General features: G+C 42.9%; 1 protein-coding gene across 2 annotated transcripts in view; it reads right to left on the bottom strand.

Annotated features, from left to right (window-relative positions):
* LOC134346964 (arf-GAP domain and FG repeat-containing protein 1-like) overlaps positions 1-25702 on the bottom strand; it is a 129355-nt gene that overhangs the window by 28124 nt on the left and 75529 nt on the right. The window contains exons 4-7 of one of the 2 annotated variants that reach the window (XM_063048872.1): positions 22437-22590; positions 17924-18065; positions 15772-15894; positions 5986-6195 (exon numbers count right to left, since the gene is read on the bottom strand). In XM_063048872.1, the coding sequence (XP_062904942.1) occupies positions 5986-6195; positions 15772-15894; positions 17924-18065; positions 22437-22590 (629 nt within the window). The remainder of the gene's footprint in view (positions 1-5985; positions 6196-15771; positions 15895-17923; positions 18066-22436; positions 22591-25702) is intronic. The other variant, XM_063048873.1, reaches the window with a different exon arrangement.

The raw sequence follows: 25702 nt of genomic DNA on the forward strand, positions 1-25702 counted from the left end.
CAAAAGCTGGGGCAGATACGTCCCCAGCCCTGGCAATCAAAAATTTGCAACCACAAGCTGCAATGAAAACTTATAAATACAGTGCATTCTGGTTAATTGGGACACCTCGTATTTGGGACAACTGTTAAAGAACAAAAACTAATCAAAAACCTTTGTTTATTTGGGACACTATGCTGTTTAACTGGGGTAGGAGACTATTACCAAACAGGTTCTAACTAGTGTCAATCATGTGCACTTGTGAAGCTGTTAAGACACTACACCATGCTTAGGGCAAACTATTTTTAAATAGCGTCAGTTGCGTGTGTTTATATTCAAAAAGCAGTGATTTTTGTCACTGATAGTTGGTGAGAAATAAGCAGTAAAACAATTCAGAACTGTTTTGCTTACTGTAGTTTCAAGCATTCAGGCTTGGAGATGAAAGGAACAGCCATTAAGACACCATGGAGTGAACAGCTTTTAAACAGCGTCAGTTACTTGTGCTTGGGTTACGCTATTCATTTGAGCCAATAGATGCCAATTCAAAAAGCAGTGATTTTTGATGTTTGTTTTTTTACTTTGCCTTTCTGTAGGAAAGCAATGAAGGAAGTCTATTATCTACACTAGGTGTCTATGCTGATTTTGTTCATTTACAGCCCATCAAAGGAAAATGGTAGCGATTAATTCTTACTTTGATAACCTTTAAGAAGACAGTAATGCTGTCTCAGGCTACCTCCACACTAGACCCGATAAATCCGTAACCAAAGCTTTTTCTCTTCGTTTTGACCCTCCGTCCACACTGAAACAGCGTTTTTCTCCCCCGAAAACAGAGCTTTTCTAAAACGCTCTCCAAAGTGTGTAAATCTGAAAACACGGTTGGGCGGTGTAGTGTGTATGGGGTAACTGAAGCTTTTTAAAAGTTCTGTCATGACGTGCTGGAACAGATGGTGGCAGCAGTGCGGCATTTCATTGCCTTCTTGAACGCAACCTCCAACACCACAACGACAATGGCGGACGGCTTCATGCGTGTGTTGTTTATTTTATTGTTTACGTTAATAGCTGCCTTTTCCAGTGGAGGTTTTCTTTGTATTCCTTGAAAACATTGTTGAAAACTTTCTTTCGCTGTTGTTGTAAGTACTCTAGTTTTTGACCAATGGAAATATCACAACGCCACCGTGGAAACAGAAATAGTACACAGTTTCCTCTTTACTTGCTTTCTGTAAATGTGTCCTGCGCATACCCAGTAGGAGGAGATTCGCCCAAATACCCGTTTTAATGTGGACGGAGGCATTTTCAAAAACACCTGGTGTGGATGCCTATCTATTTTACGCAAAACCGGCGTTTTCAAAATTATCCGGTCTAGTGTGGACGAAGCCTCATTTGGATGTATTCATGTATGACTGAATGACAATTAAACTTGAATTGATTTGAATTAGGAACTAATACAGTTTTTAATACTGCAGTACTATCGGTAGTGTTCTAATTTGTCCTGAATTTCATTTATATATATAATTTTGTTACTCAGTTAAACGACAGCTTGTCTTTTATTTATACCTTTTTAAATATTTCCATAAAACTTCGTATATTTGGGGTAATCCCCTATTTGGGGTAATCCCCTAATTGGACCAAAATATATTGGTCCCGATGTGTCCCAATTAACTGGCATCCATTGTAATTGTATTTAATAAAAACCACAAAGAATCCCATTCTGCTTAGACAATTTAACATATTACACAAGCCCTCAGGGATGAACAGGGGTTCTACTGGAACCCACTGTACTTATCCATCTTGGTTCTATATTCACTACCTTTACTGAACAAAGGGGAACGTTGACTCAGACCATGAGAGGCCTGTGTCGGGCACTTTCATGCCTTACAAGGCGCAGATTGGAAGTCTGAACAAAACGTTACATTTAACGTGATGTGTGCCTGAACCAGACAACAATATATTTTAGTAATATCAGCAACGGGTGGGGGTTGTGATTCATGCAATAAACTCAGTGGTCACTTTATTGGGTACCTCTTACAAACGTAGTCACTTAATTATTAAGTATATGTTTGTGGTTTTCTGATACTCTGGCCATCCACTTCAAGGTTCGACATGTTGCACATTCAGAGATGCTCTTCTGCGCACCACTGCTGTAACGTGTGATTATTTGAGTTACTGTCACCTTCCTGTCAGCTTGAACCAGTTTGGCCATTCTCCTCTACCTTCTCCCATTAACAAGGGATTTTCGTCCACAGAATTACCACTCACTGGATGTTTTTTGTTTTCTCGCACCATTCTCTGTAAACTCCAGAGCAGGGATTCCCAAACTGAGGGTCGAGGACCCCTTGGTTAATGGTAAGGGTCCACAGCATAAAAAAAGGTTGGGAACTTCTGCTCTAGACTATTGTGTGTGAAAATCCCAGGAGATCAGAGTTTCTGAGATAATCAAACCACCCCATCTGGCACCAACCATCATTCCACAGTCAAAGTCACCTAGATCACATTTCTTCCCCATTCTGATGTTTGGTCTGAACAACAACTGAACCTCTTCACCGCGTCTACATGCTTTTATGCACTGAGTTGCTGCCACGATTGCTCATTAGATATTTACAATAACAAGCTGGTGAACAGATGTACCTGATAGAGTGACTGTCCACTCATTTCGTGTCGTGTTGTATGACACGGGTGATCATTGTCTTTCCATGACCGTGACTGTCCTTGGCAAATTTTTCTACAGAAATGGTTTGCCATTGCCTTCTTCTGGGCATTCCCCCCCCCCCCAAGATGGGTGACCCCATTATCAATACTCTTCAAAGATTGTGTGCCAGGCGTCAGTGGTCACATAACCAGGACTTGTGATATGCACCAGCTTCTCATACGATCATCCATAGCTCCTGCTCCCATAGCTTCACATGACCCTGATCAGGGGGCTAAGCAGGTGCTACACTTTGCCCAATGGTGACCTGCAGGCTAGTGGAGGGAAGAAGCGGCTCACACCTCCCTTGGTAGAGATGTATCTCCACCCTGCCACCCTGTTATGGGTCTAGACTTTTTATTTGGACTGTAAAAAATCGAGGGAAAGAGTACAAAGAGGAAAGAAGAGGAGCGGGGCAAGGTCTAGGCGAGGAGAAGTGACAGACAGATGGAGGGAGAGTGGAAATAGCAACAGAGGCTCAGAGTTAATAGGTGAAGGTAACAAAGAGCTGCAGACAGCAACAAAGAGTAGGATCAGATGGGAGAGGAAGGTGGAGCACGGAACCAAATACAGGAGGGGTGGGGGAATAGGAAGAAACAGGGTGATGCAGGTTGAGTGAGGTGGGAGAATAGGATGTAGATAGAAGAACTATCTATAGCAAGTGAAATCCTATCTGTTGCCTGAATTGAACTACTCCAATTAAAAGTATCAAGGTCAGGGTATGGATATGAAAAGTTCAATCCACTGAGGTGTATTTAATAAAGTCAGCTCACTGGAAGGTGAGAAAACACACACAAACACAAGTCAGTCTGAAGATACTGGAGATTCAGAGCAATACACACAAAATACTGTAGGAGCTCAGCAGGTCAGGTAGCATCTATGGAAATGAATAAACAGTTAAAGTTTCAGGCCAAGACCCTTCTTCAGGACTGAGGTGGTTGGGGGGGTGGGGGGAGAGAAGAAACACCTGAATAAAAAGGTTGGGGGGGGGAGGGAAAAGAGGCTGGCTGGAAGGTGATAGGTTAAGTCATGCGGGTGGATAAGTTCAAAGGCTGGAGAAGAAAGAACCTGATTGGAGGAGGCGACCCAGGGGGAAGTAATACGCAGGTGAGAAGAAGTGAAAGGTCAGAGTGGGGAATAGAGGAAGGCGAGGGGAGAATTTGTTCACTGGAAGGAGAAATCGATATTCATGCCAAAACTAACAGTATTTTATGACTATTCTGTCTCCTAGAGAAGGAAATAAAGCCAGTCCTCTAACATTGTCCCATGGCACACCCCCAGGGCAGGGACATCTCAGTTTAGATGCAGACTGAAGCTCCCTCTACACTGTTCTAGTTCACTCTCCCAGGACAGGGACAGCTCGGCTTAGATGCAGACTGAAGCTCCCTCTGCATTGCCCCATTCCATACTCCCAGGACAGGGACAGTTCAGCTCAACACACAGATCAGTATAGCACAGTACGGGCTCTTCGGCCCATGGTGTTGTGCTAACCTTTTAACCTACTCCCTGGTCAATGTAGACCAGGGGTTCCCAACCTGGGGTCCACAGACCCCTTGCTTAATGCTTAAGGAATAAAAAATTCTAAACCTTCCCTCCCACAAACCCAATTAGCCTCCATTTTTCATTCATCTGTTTGTCTATCGAGAAGTCTCTTACATGTCCCTAATGCATCATGCTCTACCACCATCCTCAGCAGTGCTTTCCAGACACTCATCAGTGTGTGTGTAAAAAACCTACTCCTGACATCTTTCCTAAACTTTTCTCCACTCATCTTAAACGAATGTCCTCTGGTATTAGCCATTGCTGCCCTAGGAAAAAGGAAATGGCTGTCCATTCTATCTACACCTTTCATAATCTTCATCAAATTGCCTCCGAAACTCCTTCACTCCAAAGAGAAAAGCCTCTGTGATCCAACTGTTTTGGCTTTGAGGATGATTTAGAGATCTTTCCTCATGCAGTCTAAAGCTCTAAATCATCTCAAAGCCAAAACAGTTGGAATCACAGCTACTAGCCACTGCCCTGTCAATCTGAAATTATGTCAGTTGGTGAAAAACGATCTCATGCTTTCCCGGTGTGTACGATGAATAAACTCTACTTGGGCTTCCAGCCGGGTATGGGTATCAATTTTAACCAACGCTTCGATGACAAACTCCGCCATTTTCATCAGGGATGATGCCTGGGCATACCTAGTACAGTGGTCTATCGCCCATCCCTCTTAACTGGTTAGTACTCATCCAATCAGGTTTCTGCTGTCCCACCTTGTTCACAATCAAGTTCCAGTTCTTACTTACAACGAGAATTTTATCCTTATTAAGATGCTTTTTCTCTTGTTTTATTTCAGTGGCTTCCTTCATCAGGTGGTCACAGGCAGTCCCAAAAGCAATTGGTGCAGCAAAGTAGTTTTGTGCATTCCTGCTTGCCTGGCTTAACACCAAAGGGAGGTGGTGTTACCTACTGAACTGGTGCAAGCAGATTATGCCTGGATTATGGATCAAAACTGCCTGCTTTTTTTTTTAAACCGCTCAGGTCTAAACAGCTGCATTAGAAGCTCCTGGACTGTCAGTGTTGGATTCGAGTACTGCTCAAAGGTAGACCTCCCACCCCATGGTGAATATAGGTCATGTCTGCCTCAAGTGGCTTTAACAGCACTGGGTTACACTTTTGAGCGTGAGACAGACAGAGCACAAGAGAGGGGGAGTGGATGAGGGAGAGCAGGCGAGAGCACTTAGCAGCTTGGGTAGACAGGGTACAACACCAAAGACTCTTGGAAATTTCTACAGATGTTCTGTGGACAGCATCCTAACTCGGCACTAGCCTCCCACCACAGTGGATCAGAAAATCTATGCAGAAAGCTGCAAACTCAGGCAACTCCATCATGAGCATTAGTCTGGCCAGCATCAAGGACATCTTCAAAAGGTGCTACCTCAAAAAGACAGCACCCATTATTAAGAACCCTCACTACCCCAGACACGCCCTTTTCTCATTACTACCATCGAGGTGGTGGTACAGGAGCCTGAAGACACACACTCAACATTTTAGGAACAGCTTCTTCCCCTCTGCCACCAGATTTCTGAATGAACAATGAACTCATGAACACTACTTTAAGCATATGCTCTCTTTTTGCACTAGTTATTTAAATTATTTTTTAAAATGTATTTCTTATTGTAATTTATAGTTTTTATTATTATGTATTGCAATGTACTGCTGCTACAAAACAACAAATTTCATGACATATGGCAGTGATATTAAACCTGATTCTGAAGCATACCTACAAGTCACGTCATTTCTCACCCCATCCCCTTAACCGTCATTTCACTGTAGCTTACCTGGAGTGGATTTAGGGGCATTAAAGATGCTTTCTAAATCTGCCAACGCTGCGTATTTGTCGGCTTGCGAGGTGGCATTTTTACTGGAGCTGACAGTCGTTGAACTTGCGGGCACAGAGGAGACAGGAGGGCTAGTGAACGCTCCAAAACTAGTGCTGGAAGATTTTGGGAAGGTATCAAAGTTTGCAAAGTTAGCGCCGCTCGAACCACCTGTTGCAAATGGAGAAAAAAAAAGGAATGGGAGGAAAAAAACTAAACAGAAATAAAACTGAAAAAACAAAATAAACCGACACAAGAACCAAACAATGTTTACATGGGGCTTTGCATATTGTGGCAACATTTGGACAGCCTAATTCTTCTGATACTTGTAGCTACACTACAAGTTTGAAATGGTGTGGAATCAAATTGGGTCTGTGCTAACTTGGCCCTCAGCAGCAGTTGGGGGCCAAGAGACACATGCATTCATACACACGACTTAAAAAGATAGCTAGGCATGGACTTCACGCTAACTGAAGGTCTGGCCCTCAGCAGCAGCTGGTGGGGGGGGGGGTAGGGAACATGATGAATTCACACGCATGACTTAAAAAGACAAGATATACATGGGCCATGTGTCTGTCTGCAGTTTTGTAGTTTCTCCTGAGATTGAAGCAAGTAAGGCTCCCCCCTCCCCCATCTTAACTGAATTTTACAGGAGCACCATTGAGAGCGTCCTGACAAATTGCATCTCCATCTGGAATGGGGACAGCAGAGCTTTGGACTGGCAGTCCCTACAGAGGACTGTGAGAATGGTCGAGAGGATCATAGGGGTCTCCCTACGACCATCCACTGGGGACACTTATCAAGAGCGCTGTGTACGCAGGGCCCTTAGTGTTATCAAGGATCCCACCCATATATCCATGCAGCATCCTCTTTGACTTTCTACCATCAGGCAGAAGACTCCAATGCAAAAAAAACAAGAACGGTGAGGATGGGATAAAGCTTCTGAACTCCCTGCCGCATCGCCTTCGACGTGTCGCCGGTTAATCTGTACTGTACACAATATTTAATTTATGCACTTGGTTTATCTGTGCATAATTCATTTGTAGATTTAATGTTTACTTTACTAAGTTATTGTGTGTTGTATGTACAACTGTGCTTTACACCCTGCTCCGGAGAAACGTTGTCTCTTTTGATGGCATATATGTATATAGTTAAACGACAATAAACTTGAGCAATTTCAAGTTTCTGGGTGTCTGTATCTCTAAGAATCTAACCTGGTCTCAACATATCAATTCAGCTATAAAGGCGGCAAGACAGCAGCTATATTTCATTAGGAGCTTGAAAAGATTTGGTTTGTCACCTAAAACACTCAAAAACCTTAGAGATGTACCATGGAGATCATTCTGACTGGCTGTATCATCATCTGGCATGGCGTGAGGGGGTGGAGCTGCTGAACAGGATTGAAGTAAGCAGCAGAGAGTTGTGAAGTTAGTCAGCTCCATCATAGGCATTAACCTCGGTAGTATCCAGGACATCTTCAAGAAGTGGTGCTTCAGAAAGGTGGCATCCATCTTTTAGGACCCACATCAACCAGGACATGCCCACTTCTCATTGCTACCATCAGGAAGGAGGGACAGAAGCTTGAAGGCAAACACTCAACGATTCAAGAACAGCTTCTTCCCCTCTGCCATGTGATTTCTGAATGGACATTGAACCCATGAACACTACCTTACTGCTTTTTTAAAAAAAATTCTGGTTTTGCACTACTTATTTTAATTCAACTACTATTTGATATACATATCCATACTTACTGCGATTCAGTTTTTCCCCTATATTTATCATGTATAGCAATGTACTGCTGCTGCAAGGTTAACAAATTTCACGACATATGTTGGTGATATTAAACCTGATTCTGATTCTGACTTGACTTAAGTAATATTACTTCATCTAGAGGGAGAAGAAGCTAAGCAGCAAGGACCAGGCAGAAACTAATTTTGAGAAATTGAACACTGAGAACCAGCTGCTTAATAGAGTTCAGTAAATTACGAGACAAAACACTGAACCTTTGACCAATTATGAAAGAGTAGAGCAACATATTTCACCCGCTATGTTGATTTGTATTGGTACAATGGCTCCATTTCTCTGGCATTTTGCCAACCGATCCTTTTCTTTCTCCTGCTTTCTAGGTGGCCCCTGCCCTTTAGCACGTACCATCGGGGTAGCACGGCTAACAATTCAATTCAATCCAAGTTTAACTGTCATTCACTCATATGTGAATACTCATAAATACAGCCAAATGAGACAGTGTAACTCCGGAGTCAATGTGCAAAACACAGTACCAGCAGTCACATACAGCACAAAGCACACATAGCAAATACAAGATAGAAAGATACAGCCACTCAATACAAGAGTTCAAACTCAAGTCATCCAACACTGCTGAAATCTGTAGACGATCATGACAGAGTTTGTCTTCAACCACTTTCTCCGCCAGCAAGCAACTCGTTGATGGGGTAGACCTGCAGTACTTTAAGTTCTTAATGTATAGCAGGATCTAGCATTTATTAAAATACATTTAAATACGACAGTAGCACCTTTCGTTGACCCCCATAGAAGCCGTTGCGACCAAATGTGCCGCCATCTTACTGGTAGACCCTAACCTTAAAATCTAGTGATTCCTGTATGGACAAGGTAGTTCATCAGTCATTCAAACTATCTTCGTTCTGAGAAGAGAAGTGTTTACACAAAATGAAAGTAGAAGGAAGTGAATAAACTTCCTGTTGGCCATGGCGGATTTAAATATGGAAGAAAGTGTCGAACTTTAATGGGTCAAGGGCAACGGAAGCAGACAGATCAATTGTCTTTGTTCCTGCCATGATTTGGAGGTGTGGGTTGCCATTTACTGGAACTGTTTTATGTCCTCCATTTTGTGAAATGACATAAAATGCTGGTGGAAGGCAGCAGGCTAGGCAGCATCTACAGGAAGAAGTACAGTCGATGTTTCGGGCCGAGACCCTTCGTCAGGACTACTGAAAGAAGAGATTTGAAAGTGGGAGGGGGAGGGGGAGATCTGAAATGATAGAAGACGGGGTGGGGGGGGGGGGGAAGAAGCCAAGAGATGGAAAGTTGATTGGCAAAAAGGATAGAGTTGGAGAAGGGGGAGGATCATGGGACGGGAGGCCTAGGAAGAAAGAAAGGGGGAGGGGAGCCCAGAGGAAGATGGACAGCAGGCAAGGAGTGATTGTGAGAGGGACAGAGAGAGAAGAAAAAAGGGGAGGGAAATAAAAATAAATAAGGAATGGGGTAAGAAGGGGAGGAGGGGTATTAATGGACCTCATTGAGATCTATTGAATGGTGCAAGGTCTAGATAGAGTGGATGTGGAGAGGATATCTCCTATGGTGGGAGAGTCTAAGACCAGAGGATACAAACTCAAAATAGAGGGATGTCCTCTTACAACACAACTGATGAATTTCTTTAGCCAGAGAGTAGTGAATCTGTGGAATTCATTGCCACAGGCAGCAATGGAGCCCAAGTCACTGAGTATATATCAGGCAGAGGTTGATAGATTCTTGATTAGTCAGGGCATGAAGGGATATGGGGAGAAGGCAGGAGATTGAGGCTGAGATGGAAAATGGATGAAATGGCAGAACAGACTTCAAAGCGCCAAATGGCCTAAGTCTGCCTCTACATCTTATGGTCCCATAGTCTTCTTTTCCAGTCCTGATGAAGGGTCTTGGTCTGAAACATCCACAGATGCTGCCTGACCTGCTGAGTTCCTCCAGCACTTTGCATGTGTTGACATAGTGACATGTATGTACTTTGAATTTTGAACATCCTAAAGGTGCGTGGGCTGGCAGGTTAATCGGGCACTGTAAATTGCCCCTAGCATGTTGGTAAAGTGGTAGTGTTACCTGTCCCGTGAGTATGGATGATGTAATTGTCTCGTGATATTGGCATGATGTGATGGTCGTGATAGTGAGGTGATGTGATGTCACATGATGGCATGTTCCAGTCAGTATAAAAGGGGAGACCGCGGTTTGTTGCGTAGCTGTTTTGTTGGGGAGTCACAGTTGGTGGTTACGTAATTGTGGAAGGAGAGAGAGAGAGAGTGAAGAATTACCAGCTTCGTACAAACCCAAGAAATCAATGGCGTTCTGTGATTGACATTTGGTATGGTCCATACAGGTATTGTGGCACACACTTTCGGTTAATCCCTGCATGGTCTCGGGTGTTGTGTGGTCACCACCTCTGCTGAAAGGTCAGTTACTGTGAGAAATCTTATTCTTCGTGATTTCTTCGGACAAGGCATTTCTCGGCTGGGATCTGCGTCAGCAGTTTCATCTTTTCTTCATTGCTGGTTCGGGAAGTCTCTCCTCTCATCTATTTCATAAATCACTTGGACTCTTTGAACTACCACCTTAAGACTGTGTTTGAGTAAGATCTGTTAAGAATTGTCTTTAAGTTCGACTGATAACTAAAGACGCATAACACTGTTAACTTCCATTTAAGTTAGTCGTTAGTTTACTTTTCTATGTTTTTGAGTAGAGGTTAATAAATTTTGCTGTTTATCTATATAAACCCAACTCAATTTCATATCTATTGCTGCTGATGCGTAACAGTAGAAGCTGGAAGGAGTTGCTGAGAATATGGGGAGTGGACTGAAGTGTCCATTTCTGAGATGTACATTCTTTGGATCTATAAAAAATATAAGCCCATGGTATCAAGCAGACCGATTGAAGGACAGAAAGCAGAGTGTAGGAATTACCCGGCCGTTTCAAGTTGACAGACCATCACAGGTATCAATACTGGCATTCAGCTGTACAGGATGAGATGAGAAGGCAGTGTGTAAGATCCCCAAGCTTGCTGATGTTTACTGAGCTAGTTGGGGAAGTGAGCTGTGAGGAACACACGTCCTACAGAAGGAAGTGGATGGGTTAAGTCAAGAAAGACAGGGTGGTAGAGGGAAAATTATGAGGTTGTCCACATCTGTCCAACAGATGCAGAATGTAAGCACAGAGAAACAACAGTTAATTAGGAAAGCAAACAGTATATTGGTCTTTGCTACGAGAGGTTTGGGAGTTCAAACAGGCCAACATCCAAGTTGTACATTTCTTATGATTCTACAGTATAGAAAACATATAAAAAGCCTATTATTATTATTATTGAATTTCCAGCATCTGCAGATTTCCTCGTGATTGCGTATTATTATACATGTAGTTTTGGCTTTGGACGGCCCCAGTAATAATGCGTGAAAAGGAACAACGTATGCAGTATTCAACCCTGAGACTCGCCTTCCCACAGACAGCCAGGAAACAAAGAAACACCATGGAATCTGTTCAAAGGAAACATCGACATCCCCCCTCCCATGCACAAATAAAAAGTCATTTAAGTAGTTTCATGGTCAGGGTGACTGATGGTCAGTTATTCCAGACTTGCGTTAATGGGGAATAGAAGAAAAGGGGAGGGGAAGGGATCAATAATCCTGGACTCTGCTCAGTGGACCAGCATCTCAACTACTACACCACCTCATCTACTACGCTTGAGGATGGACAATCTAGACAAGGATTCAAAGCTGCATACAATTATGCCATCAACAAAAACAACAGGAATTCTGCAGATGCTGGAAATTCAAGCAACATACATCAAAGTTGCTGGTGAACACAGCAGGCCAAGCAGCATCTGTAGGAAGAGGTGCAGTCGACGTTTCAGGCCGAGACCCTTCGTCTGGACTGACATACAAGTATGCCATGTTTGTGTTTGAGGACACTTGGTCCATTCTCAGTGGTGTGATTGGCAGTGATATCTGTGAGACCTGCCATAAATTGGAGGGCCATTTCATTGAACACCTTCGCTCTATCTGCCAAAAGTGAAACTTCCTAGTGGTCAAACATTTTAATTCCGATTCCCATTCCGACATGTTGGCCCACGGACTCCTCTTCTGCCAAGATAAGGACACGCTTAGGGTGGAGGACCAACACCTTATATTGTGCCTGGGTAGCCTCCAATCTGATAGTATGAATATCAATTTCTCCTTTCAGTAAAAAAAAATCCCTCCCCCTCCCCTTTTCTTTTATTCCCTACCTTGGCTTTTAACCTCTTCTCACCTGCCTATTACTTCCCCTGGTCCCCCTCCTTCTTCCCCTTCTCCTATGGTCCTCTACTATCAGATTCCTTCCTCTCTAGTCCTTAACCTTATCCACCCACCTGGCTTCACCTATCACCTTATAGCTATCCTCCTTCCCCCCACCCCCACCTTTGTATTCTGGCATCTTCCCCTTCTGTGTCAGTCCTGATGAAGGGTCTCAGCCTGAAACGTTAACTGTTTATTAATTTTCATAGATGCTGCCTGACCAGCTGAGTTCCTCCAGCATTTTGTGTGTATGGCTGGCAGCGTATATGAGGTTACTGGTCAAAAGTTCAGAACCAGGAAGCTAAGTCTTAGGATAAAAGTTTCGATCATTAAGGTTACGATGAGGAGAAATTTCTGTTAGGCAGCAGCTGTAAATCTCTGGAATTCTTCAGCTTAGGAGGGCTATGGACGCTAAATTTGAAATCATGCCCGTGTATACCTTAGGTAGATGCACCAAAAACTGTCCCCTTAGTCCACTAAGTCTATACCAGCCACTTGCACTAATCCTACATTAACCCTCTTTTTAAAAATTTTCCCCACAGTCATATTAACTCCACTTATTAATGCCTATACGACCTGGCAAACTTGTAGTGTGAACTGAAGTCTAGAAGGTACAGGATGGTTGTGACATTGCATGTACACGCCGAGTAGAAGGGGCAGGGTCAGGGCCAGAGAGTGGGGAATGAGCCAATGTTTGGCCATTGTTAGAGCATACTTGGAGGCAATTTGATGCAGTAGAACAGAGGAGCCCAGGCATGAGAGTAAAGAAAGATCACAGGTTTGATCGATTTAAGTACTTGGCCAAACTGGATAGGTCAGGTATGGGTCAAATTGAGGTGGCGGGGCCCGGGTCCGAGAGCACATCGAAACACAAGGGAAGGAGTGACCCAAGGTTTGGACAATTTAATCGCTAGGTCAGACTGAAAAGGTCAGGGTGTTGGGGCCAGAGGTGAGAGACAGGCTGGTTCAACTTGCCACTCTGCAAGTTTTACTGATCTCTGTGCTGAACTGAGGCTGTGGCCTGCTCCTGAACTGGCTGCAGTGATGCCTGGTTTTGTGTCTGTGGACTCACTTTTGTGAAGGATTTGTCTTCTTTAACTGCACATTGGGTGTTTGACTGCCTTTTTTTAAAAATCGGATTTCTTTGTTTTGTGGCTGCCTGTAAGGAGATGAATCTCAAGGTTGTATGAAGTATACACACTTTGATAATAAATCTACTTTGAGATTTACAACTCACCTGCATATTAAGGGTGACTCCCAGAGTATCCTGAGGAAACCTACGCTACAGGGAGAATGTGTAAACTCCATACGAGCACGCGTGCGGGCGTGTGTGTGTGTGTGTGTGTGTGTGTGTGTGTGTGTGTGTGTGTGTGTGTGTGTGTGTGTGTGTATCTCGCATATATATATATTTATTTATTTATTTTAGAGAGATACACAAACACATGCATGTATTTATTACTGTAATTTATAGTTTCATTATGTATTGCAATGTACTGCTGTCAGAGTACAGCACAGAAACAGGCCCTTCAGCCCATCTAGTCCATGCAAACCAATTAAACTGTCTATTCCCATTGACCTACACCACAGCCCATAGCTGTGGACCATATGAACCATAGCCATAGCCACCCATATGTACTGTTTCAATCTTTCTTCCAAAGTGCACATCTTCACATTGCCCACATCATATTCCATCTGTTGGCTTGTTGCCCTCTTACTTAACCCATCCATTGTAGCTTTGCCATTTCCCACTCAGCTCCAATCTTCCACTTCATAATGAATGTTATCCTACAATTTACAGTATATAGCCCAGTTAGTCTCTGCTTCCCATGAGCCTCTCTAATTAGGTCATTCCAGTATCATCACACAACTCTCTACTTTGTGCAGGAATCAAGCATCCCTTAGAGGATTAAAGCTTCACTTCAAACGGCTCTTGTGACAGCAACATTCAGGCACATCCATATCAGTCTAGACATCCATAAATGGAAAGCTTCTCCAAGTCTAACAAAGAAAATTCGTCAAACACCTTCGCCCTGTCTGCCACAACAGGCAGGATTTCCCGGTGGCCACCCATTTTAATTCTACTTTCCATTCCCATTCCAATATGTCAGTCCATGTTCTCCATACGGCCACGATGAGGCCACTCTCAGGTTGGAGGACCAACACCTCATATTCATCTGGGTAGGCTCCAACCTGATAGCATAAACATCGATTTTTCTAACTTCTAGCAATTTCTCTCCACCCCCCCCCCCCCCCAGATTTCTCCCTATTCTGGTTATTTCTCACTCCTTCTTCCTCTATTTTTCCCCCATTTCCCACGCTGGTTACCCTTCTTCCCATCTGGCCATCATCTCCCTCTGGTGTCCCCCTCCTTCCCTTTCTCTCATAGTCCACTCTTTCCTGTCAGATCTCTTCTTCCTCAGCCCTTCACCTTTTATACACATCTTCCCCCAGATTCTCACCTCATTCCCCCTTTCCCCAACCACCCACTTTCCCATCACCTGGCTTCTTTCTCATCTCATTCCCCCTTTCCCTCACATGGCTTCCTTCACTTCTCCTCTCCTGGCTTCTTTCCCTTCCGACACCCACCCACCTTTACCCTCATCTGGCTTCCTTCTCATCTCATTCCCCTTCCCCCATCCATCCACCTTCTCCTCATCTGGCTTCCTTCCCTTCCACACCCACCCACCTTACCCTCACCTGGCTTCCTTCCCTTCCATACCCACCCACCTTACCCTCACCTGGCTTCCTTCCCTTCCCTTCTCTTGACTCCTTCCCCTTTAACACCCATCCGTTTTCTCCTCAGCTGGCTTCCTTCTCATTGCATTCCCCCTCTCCCAATCTTGTACTCCTCCTTCCCCCCCCACCCCCTCCTTCTTAATCTGTCTCCTTTCCAGTCCTGATGAAAGGCCTTGGCCAGAAACGTTGACTGTTTATTCCCTCAATAGATGCTACCTGACCTGTTGAGTTCCTCCACCATTTTTTGTGTTGCTCTATCATTTTCAAGATGCTTATAATGAATCCCGTGCATATTTAGCATGTAGAATCACTCCATTATCTGAGCACACACTAAGGCAACAGGCCACACCCCATAAAGATGAGACTGCCGCTCTCTTCCGGTCAGGCATCATCTATAGAGGGGGGGAAACTGTCATCATCTTGACCTGAAACATCAGCAGTAGTTCATCTCCAACACCTCCAACATCTGTAGCCATTACTATTGTGGTGGTAAGTGTGCATTTGTAAATGGCAAAGGGTGTGGAGGGAAGTGAGGGGAGACATAGAATTTATGTATGACCAAGGGACTGCATGCATCATGGAACACAGTGTACAGAGACCAGAGATTTGGCCAAAGAGGCTAATACCAGTATCTTATAACCAACACCAGCCTCATCCTCCAACCCATTCCCAGCACATCCTGACATCTCCCGCCTCATGCGGTTATCCCTGTTCCCCCTCAGTGTGTCAATTCCATTTGCTTCAGCTACTCCACGTTCATATTTTCACCTCTCTCCACGAAAGAAATTTCTTCTGAAATTCCCAGGGGGTCGATTGGTCACTATGCTTAGAACTCTCTAGCACTGACGCCCCATCTGGGTGTAAAAGCTCTTGACAAGTTCTACAGCGCTTCTACTGGGAAGCCAGGCAGCAGAATCTCAATAAATATCACCAGATACTGTACCTGTTGTAGCCTGGGCCTGGAACGGGGCTTGGTTGGCTGAAGGGAAACTTCCAACGTTACTTGTAGCTCCACTGCCACCGAATGCATTGAAGGCCGGAAAACCAGGATGCACAGTTTGCTGGACTGGATAAAAGAAATGGCTGTTGTAATGGCAGGGAACAATGCCACATTTACCCTTAAGGTACAATCTTAAACCTTCTTCCATTTGACTAAAGACTAAACTGGCAATCGCTATTATTTATGACACATTTCTATGGTTGGGACTGCTTTGTGCTTGGCAGTAATATTATTTAAAAAACAAATCCCTACATTAAAATGATTTGTGGAAGGGAAAGAGTTTGTCTATTGAAAATCGTTATAGTTCTAAAGGCAATTAAGATATCACTGCAATCTGATAGTTTTCCTCATTGTCCACTACACCCACAATCTTAATGTTATTCGCAAATTTGCTGATCCAATTTACATTATCATCCAGATGGTTAATAATCCAGATTATCTAGATACAAGAGGAACACAACCTTGTAGTAGTTTTTGGAGGCTTGCGTGCCTCAAAGACCCAGAGAGCCATCTTGGCTAGAGTCAGGGCTTAATGCTTTAGCTCTTGGTTGGGTCACCCATGCCAAACAGGACATGGGTTATTAAACAACAGTCTAGCTTTTCTATGAACTATGAAGTTGGGGGAGGTAATTCAGAAGGGAGAGGCTGACATCACAGCTCAAGTTGGGCAAGTCCGTTCAATGCTCAGAAAACGTACATCACACTAATCAGCCTACTGTCCTCCCCTTTGTGCAATACAGCGCTCACCAATAATCAATGGTCTCCCCATCTTGCATCAAAACTGAGAATGGACTCAACCAAATAGACACAGTCCCACTGCACACTGCCATACTGGGCTGAGATTGCTAACAGGGCCGCTTGGTCACTGCCCACCACGGCGAGTGCCAGCGTTGTGCAAAATACAAAAAATGATGTTTTTTAAACCACGGCCTCTCGCGGAATTCCTAGCGACCTCTCACAGAACCCCGGTTGAGAAACTGTACTCTAGGGAATAAAGTCCTCACCTATTCAATATTTCCTTACAACTCTGGTCCTCCAGACCAGGCAACATCCTTGTAAATTTTCTCTGTACGCCTTCAACCTTATTTATATCCTTCCTGCAGGTAGACTAAAACTGCACACACTACTCAAAATTAGACCTCATCAATGTTCTATACAAATTCAACATAACATCCCATCTCCTGTACTCAATACATTGTTTTATGAAGGCCAATGTGTCAAAAGCTTTCTTTGTGACCCCATCAACCCATGACACCACTTCCAATGAATTATGGGCCTGTTTTCCCAGATCCCTTTCTTCTACCACACTCCTCAATGCCCTACCGTTCACTGTGTAAGACCTACCGAAATGAAGCACCTTGCATGACCAAAATTGAAAACTGCACTCAGTAGAATATTCCCAATCTATAGTGAAGTATTTTGTAAATTGCTGAGCTTGTTCAACTTATTTGACTATGAGAGGGACGCTGGGTCTGAGTAAGATTTAATTTTAAATTGTCACCCACTTCAGGTGCACGGGCAACTGAAGTAGATTTGGCTTAGATTGTCCCAATGCAGATAATAGTCAGCCAACACTCACTGTCCTCAGTCCATGAAACTAGTCCATGAATGTGGAAGTGTACAGTCAGCATCTTCAGGATAAAAAAAAAATACCTTGTCGTGATGATGGGACTGCAGAAAACAGGAAGCTGCTTTAGCTCCTGTATATCAGCAGGATCAAGTCATTTGGTCTATCACTGGTGTGCATCACTGTTTACCATCTTCAGCATCGACTGAAGCAACTCCCCAAGAATACTGAGACAGCACCTTGTAAACCCGCCAGCTCAAGAGGCAATGGCATGGCGCATACCAGCACTTGGAAGTTGTCCTGCATGCCACACACCACCTGACTTGGAAACATACTGCTGTCCCTTCACCATCGCTGGGCAAAATCCTGGCACTTCCACCTTAACAGCATACCCACACCTCAAGGACTGCAGCAGCTCAAGATGGCAGCCCACTACCCTCACAAGTAACTGGGGACAGGCAATTATATGCTGGCTTAATCGGTGAAGCCAACTTCCCTGGAATGAACATTAAAGTTTCACAAGCTTACCTCCAAAGCCAGGGAAAGCTCCGAAAGCCTGCTGGGGTGCAGGGGTGGCAAAAGGGTCACCCCCAATATCGGCCAGAAGATCCAGCTGTGACTTCTTTGCTTGCTGCTGCTGTGGCTGCTGCATCTGTGGCTGACTCACAGGCTGTGCGGGCAGAAAAACAAATAATTAAGTCTCTGTAATTTATGGTCTGGAAACAATAGCCCCTTCCTGATCTTCTGGACAACAAAGATTTTGTTTTTTGAACACTTTTGGTTATTTTATTCTTTAATCTTTATTTATTATTATTACATTTATTTATTTATACAGATTTTGGGCTGCTGATCATGAAAACCACCAGGACGAGCATGGTGAAAGGTTTCGCCAGGACATTGCGATCATGGAGAAACTGTATCAGGGTAACAAGAATCTATCAATGCTGGCTGATTATTGTTGGACACTGAAGCGAGAAGCCTCAGACACAGAGTAGAAACGAAAATCATCAACAAAACAGTTTTTTTTTAGCTTAGTTGAACTATTGTAAAGCACTGGCTCCATTATGCAATTAAATGCATTATATTCAACAAAAGTTAGTTTCTTGTTTCTCCGAATTCCTACATGATACAATTAGTCTGAAATTATATTTGTGCTCAGCATCAAGCAGTCTATCATATACAAAAAATTCTGACGAAGCAACACTTGGGGGAAAAGAAATTGTTGTCCCGTGTACCATTATTAAATCATCATTACTAATTTAGTGAATGTTTCTACACCACTCAATGCATGAACAGCCTGCCCTGCTATAACAACAGCTAAAGTTCAGAAAGTTCAGGAACAGTTGAAATACAACAAAAAAATTGCAGTTGCTGAAATCTAAAATAAAAACAGAAAATGTAAGCAAAAATTAGCAGGTGAAACAAGACCTACAGAGAAAGGAACAGGGCTAATGTTTCAGCTAAATGACCTGTAATATTTAATCCTGCTTTCGCTCTCCATAGATTCAAGATCGTTTAATGTTATTTCCTATCATCGTCGTCATCATCATGTGCCTTCTACATTCCATAGATGTGTAATGGACTGGCTACATCACAGTCTGGTTTGGAAACGTCAATGCCTTTGCATGGAAAATCTAACAAAAGGTAGTGGATTCAACCTAGCATATCAAGGGGAAAGCAGCATCCATCATCAGAGATCCCCACCACGCAGGCCATGCTCTCTTTTTACTGCTGCCATCAGGTAGAAGGTACAAGAGCCTCAGGACTTGCACCGCCAACTTCAATAATGGTTAATACCCCTTACCCATTGGGCTCTTGACAAAGAGGGTAACTACACTCACTTGCCCATCCATTGAGATGTTTGCACAATCAATGATCTCACCTTAAGGATTCTTTATCTCATTATCTCATGTTCTCATTATTTATTACTATTTATTTATATTTGCATTTGCAGTTTGTTGCCTTCTGAACTCTGGTTGATCCTTCACTGATCCTGTTAGAGTTACTATTCTTCAGATTTGCTGAGTACACCCATAGGAAAATGAAAGATGTATGTGGTGACATATATTTTATATATATATATATATTCTGATAATAAAATTTATATTGAACTTTGTTGGGTTGTATGATGTGGGTGATCATGGCCTTTCCATGACCATGAATACTCTTGGTAAACTTTTCTACAGAAGTGATTTGCCATTGGCTTCTTCTGGGCAGTGACTTTATAAGATGGGTGACCCCAGCCATTATCAATACTCTTCAGAGATTGTCTGCCTGGCGTCAGTGGACACATAACCAGGACTTGTGATATGTACCGGCTGCTCATACGACCATCCACCACCTATTTCACATGACCCTGATTGGTGGGGTGGGGGGGGGGGGGAAGCTAAGCAGGTGTTACACCTTGCCCAAAGATGACCTGCAGGCTAGCAGAGGGAAGGAGCACCTTTGGTAGAGACACATCTCCACCCTGCCATCCATTTCCTATACACAAGTGTAAAGGAGAACAAAATAATTGTTTCTACAATTTTGACGTAGCACAAGAACACATGCAAAAGATAAAGATCTCAATAATAAAAAAAGATTCTTCCCTCCGCTATACACACACATACATATACACACACGTGTGTGAGTGAGAGAGAAAGAGAGAGAGACAGACACACACACATACGCGTACATTGATTGATTGATCAATTGTATTCCAATAAAGTGACATTAGGCTGTACATGATGTGACTGACAGGAAATATGTGGAGTGAGTGGGTGGAGTTGTTAACCAGCCTTACTGCTTTGGGAACCACTGTGTTGGTGAGACCTCATTTGGATATTGTGTGCAGTTTTGGTCACCTACCTACAGAAAATATGTAAATAAGATTCAAAAAGTGCAGAGAAAATTCACAAAAATGTTGCTGGGACTTGAGGACCTGAGTTACAGGGAAAGGTTGAAAGGTCAGGATTTTATTCTCTTGAGTGTAGGAAAATAAGGGGAGATTTGATAGGGGTACGCAAAATGATGAGGGGTATAGATGGGGTAAATGCAAGCAGGCTTTTTCCACTGAGGTTGGGTGAGACTAGAACTTGATGTCATGGGTTAAGGGGGAAAGCTGAAATGTTTAAGGGGAACACAAGAGGGAATTTCTTCACTCAGAGGGTCCTGAAGGTGTTGAATGAGCTGCCAGAGGAAGTGGTGGATGTGGGCTTGATTTCAACATTTAAGAATAGCTTGGATAGGTGCACAGATGGGAGGGTACTGGGTGCAGGTTGATGGGACTAGGCCGCATAAATGGTCTGGCATGGATTACATGGGCCGAAGAGCCTGTTTCTTCTGTAGTGCTCTGTAACTATAATATCTCTCCAATGAAACTCTCACACCCAGTATATAATTTATCTCCTCCTACTCTTGCCTCCATCAATAGCTATCGTCTTCACTGTAACATATTTTCCATACTTAATTTTCCCTGTTACAAGACAAGCAAACATTAGGTCAATTTAAATGGACTTTCTAAATCCTGGTAGTTCTGGTAGCATCTCCTGAATTTTATACCCATTAAGTTGCAGCTTTCCAGCTTCGGAGTGGTTTCCATTTGCTACATCCACACAACTCATCTGCAGAGAATTCAACCAGCCTTTACCATCTCTCTGGGATTCCTTCTGTCACCACAGAACTATGTTCTGACACAGAGAAAAGCAAAGGAGGTTTCGTCTCTGTTACAAAATTTCAGGGGTTTAGCTGATCCCATGTTAAATGGTGAAATTATGAGGCAGTGCAAGGAAAGAAGTACCCCAGTGAGACACTTGTGTAAAGATCTAGACACAAGGGACTGCAGATGCAGGAATCTGAAGCAACAGCCTGCCAGAGGAACTTAGTAGTGAGTGTGTGCTTGTGGGAAGGGGCAATAGAATCAGAATCAGCTTTAATATCACTGGACTACGCATGTCATGGAATTTATTGTTTTGCAGCAGCAGTACAGAGCAATCTATAATAATAAAGAACTATAAATTACAATTAGTATATTCAGTGCCTTGAAAAAGTATTCAGCCCCCCACACAACCATTTTTACATTTTACTGTCTCATTTTCTAAATTTAAAATATATTGGAGTCATAGAAAAGTACAACACAGAAACAGGCCCTTTGGCCCGTCTGGTCTGTGCAGAACCATATTGAAGTAGGAGTTTTTAAAGCTAATCTACAAGATGCATCATGTCAAATCAAAAGAAAAAAATCCAAAGCCTGTCAACAATTTACAAAAAATTTAAAAACCAAAATTGTGGGGTTGAAAAAGTGTTCATCCCCTTTGTAATTATGCTAACTTTCCTCATTGTAATATACAGGTTTTTACCTTGCCCAATTTGTTGATGTAGAAAATTGGAGGATCACCTGAATAAGTAAGGTCCAACAGAATGGTAGATTTTAACAGACCAAAACGAAAACAAAAAAGCATTCAGGACATGTCATAGAAATGATAACAGAGAAGTACAAACCACACCTCAAACACATTTGATTTCTAATGTTTCCTCCTCCTGTTAAGAATCAACCTGAAACACAAACACTGTCTCGCTCCACAGATGCTGCCTGATATATTATGCATTTAGAAGAACATTGAACAGTACAGTACAGCACAGCGCAAGCTCTTTGGTCCGTGATGTTGTGCCAACCTTTTATACTCCAAGATCAATCTAACACTTCCCTCCCACAAAAGTCTCCAGTCTTCTTCCCCACCGGGGCTATCTCAGAGTGTCTTAAAGCTTCCCTAATATATCTGCCTCTACCATCACCCCGGCAGTACATTTCATGCTTCCACCACTTTGGATTAAAAAAAAACTACCTCTACCATTCCCCACTGCCCTCCCATACTTTCCTCCAATCACTTTAAAATTATACCCTCTCATATTAGCCATTGCTGCCCTGGGAAAAGGGCGCTGTCTATGCTCTTTCTAATAATTTCTTATTTCCAACATTGGCAAACTCTAGTGTTTCAAGTTAAATTGCCGCTGCTCTTGAATTATGAAGGTTCAATGTTGTTCACCACACCGCTAGTACCTGACTGACGATGGTTTTGGTAACGTTCAGGGCCGGAGTTGATTCTCCCACCAGACTCTTCAGTGGCTTGATGTCAGGCGTGCTGCTCCTGCTGCTGAGTGAGGTGGTGGCTGATGTGGTTGCAGACACCTTTACGCGCTCTGGAGAAACATACCTGTAAGTACAGACAAAACCAACTAACACCAGAACGTACCACAAGAAAATAAAAACAGATGTAGGCTGCTATGCCCTTCAAGCCTGACCATGGCTCTTTTGTACCAGCTCTGCTTAATTGCTTGACGTTTAAAATACAGTGGATTCCACTTAATTGGAATATCAGCCAATCAGGGCAGCCTCTTATCTGGGACAAATCTTTGAAGAACAAAAAAGTAATTGAGAAAATAGCTAGGATTTCATTCATTTACTTTGGATACTTTGTCACTTAGCTGGGACAGGAGACTGTTGCCGAACTGCTTCTAATTAGTTCAGTTACATGCACTTGGGTGGCTGTTAGAAGCAACACCATGCTTAGAGCAAACAGTTTTAAATAACATCAGTTGCCTGTTTTTGTGTTCAAAGATCAGTGATTTTTTTTTGCTGATAGTTGGTGACAGTCAATCAAAAGAACACGCAGTGTACACTGGATGAATTCCTCTGTCAATAACTATTAGGAACCAATACACAATTTTATAGTACTTTAGCAATATTGGTACTGTTCTAATTTGCTCTGGATTTCCTTGAAATGCTCAGTTAAAACAGTAGTTTGTCTTTTTTATACCTTTTTAACAATTTCCATGAAACTTCAGCTAATTGGGGTAGCCACTAATTGGTCCCGATGTGTCCCAGTTAACTGGAATCCATGGTATTGTTCTATTTCAATTTTAAATGGTTCTAATAACAAGATAGTGGCACAAGATTCTAAAAACCGAATTACATTAGTGAGATACTTGGTATGTATTGATTTTTTTCTCTGTTGTTTCACACATTTAGTCACTCCAAGTTACCACAATCTATTACATATCAACCAGCAACGAAGACATCTTCAAAAGGCAATACCTCAAAAAGGCAGCATCCATCCTTTAGGACCCCCACTTCCCAGAATATGCTTTCTTCACATTACTAGCATTGGGGAGGAGGTACACACACTCAGCGATTCAGGAACAGCTTCTACCCCTCTGCCATCAGATTTCTGAATGGACAATGAACTGTGAACACTACCTTTTGCACTACTTATTTATCTTTTCTTTATACAGACCTGTGCAAAAGTCTTAGACACACATATATAGCTAGGGTGCCCAAGACGTTTGCACAGTACTGTAATAATTTTATATATTGCACTCTACCGCTGCCACAAAATAAAATTCATGACATACGCAAGTAATGATAAACCTGATTCTGATATGGGTGTCTGTTGTGGGAAGGGGGCAAGGAGAGGGGAATCATGGTTGGGAAAGGGGAAAGGAGAGGGGAGGGAATGGGAAGCACCAGAGAGACATTCTATGATGATCAATAATCCAATTGTTTGGAATCGAATGACCTTGCCTGGTGTCTCAGCGCTGGGTGCATCTGCACCCACGCCAACACCCCCAACCCCTGCCCCTGGCATTCCTTCTCTGCCACCTGTCCCACACCCCTCCCACAGTGCTCCACCTATCTCTCTTGGTTTTTTGATATGTTTCTATGAGATCCCTCTTCATTCTTCTGCATTCGAATGAGTACAAGCCCAGAGCCATCAAACACTCCTCATACGATAAGCGTTTCAATTCCAGAATCATTTTTGTTAATCTCCTCTGAACCCTCTCCAATGTCAGCATATCCTTTCTTAGACAAGGGGCCCAAACAGCTCACAATAGTCCAAATGAGGCCTTACCAGTGCCTTATAAAGCATCAACATGACATTTTTGTAAATATATTACTATTCAAAGAATGATCAGTAATAGCTCTCAGAAATGGCCATTGTAAACAGAAACAATTTATTTGATCATTTATTTCATCGCTGTTACCTTGGCTTTATTGTACAAAGATCACTTGATGTGTTTCTATACATTACAACCAATGACTGTGCTTCAGATACTAAGTGCTTTGAGATATTTTAAGCACTACTGTCTAGAAATTCATGTTTCTGTATCTCCTTCGTTCTCTCAATCAATGCTGATTGACCTACTGCGCTCCCCCAGCATTTTAACATCATAAGGCTATAAAACATAGGCAAAGAATTAGGCCATTTGGCCCATCAAGTCTGCTCCACCATTCCATCATGGCTAATTTATTATCCCTCTCAACCCCATTCTCCTGTCTTCTCCCCGTAAGCTTTAACACCCTGACTAATCAAGAACTTATCAACCTCCGCTTTTAAATATACCCAATGACTTGGCCTCCACAGCCGCTTTGATAATGAATTCCACAGATTCACTACTCTCTGGCTAAAGAAATTCCTTCTATTTACCTCTGTTCTAAAGGGACGGCCTTTTTTCTGAGAAGGTGTTCGCTGGTCCTAAACTCATTTGCGTGTGTTGCTCTGGATTTCCAGCATCTGCAGAATCTACTATGCTTACAGTTAAAGTGTAAAACCATTCTGTCTGTGTTCAAAAAGTATGTCTAGTCAGAGTGGCTTCAGGTTCAGTTGCTGGTCTGTGCTGAACTGAGGTGAATGCAGCTGGCCAAATATTCAGGACAGTGAAAGAGTGTGAAAGTGAGAATCTGCCAGAACCTATATTCCTAATCCTCATTCACTCTCCAATACTGGCTGCTGGAATGTACGCTTTGCATATCTATAATTGGATAAAAACAGGAGGCTCGCAGTCAAATAACTGTCTGCACTCATTAAAAAAATTTACTTAAGGATAAGAGAAGCACTCTGTGATCTCGAGGGAAAGCCTGCTGGTATACAAAAATATATGGTTGAGATCCATTTGTAGGTTTTTCTATAGGCAATAATATTTCATCCAAAGCTAAATTGTGCAGAGATTGGAGAGGGTTTAAAGGAGACTGACCAAAATGTTTCCAGGATTAAACGCTTGTCATACGAGGAGAATTTGATGGCTCTGGGCCTCTACTCACTGGAATTCAGAAGAATGTAATGTGATGTGACGTCACTGAAACCTATTGAATATTAAAATGCCTCGATGAAGTGGATGTGGACAGGATGTTTCCTACGTTGGAGGAGTCTAAGATCAGACACAGTCTCAGAATAGAGGGGCGTCCTAGAGATGAGATGAATAGAGATGAGGAGGAATTTCTTTAGTCAGAGAGTGGTGAATCTATGGAATTCGTTGCCATGGGTGGCT

Source organism: Mobula hypostoma, chromosome 5, assembly GCF_963921235.1.
Source record: "Mobula hypostoma chromosome 5, sMobHyp1.1, whole genome shotgun sequence".
NCBI classification, from domain to species: domain Eukaryota; kingdom Metazoa; phylum Chordata; class Chondrichthyes; order Myliobatiformes; family Myliobatidae; genus Mobula; species Mobula hypostoma.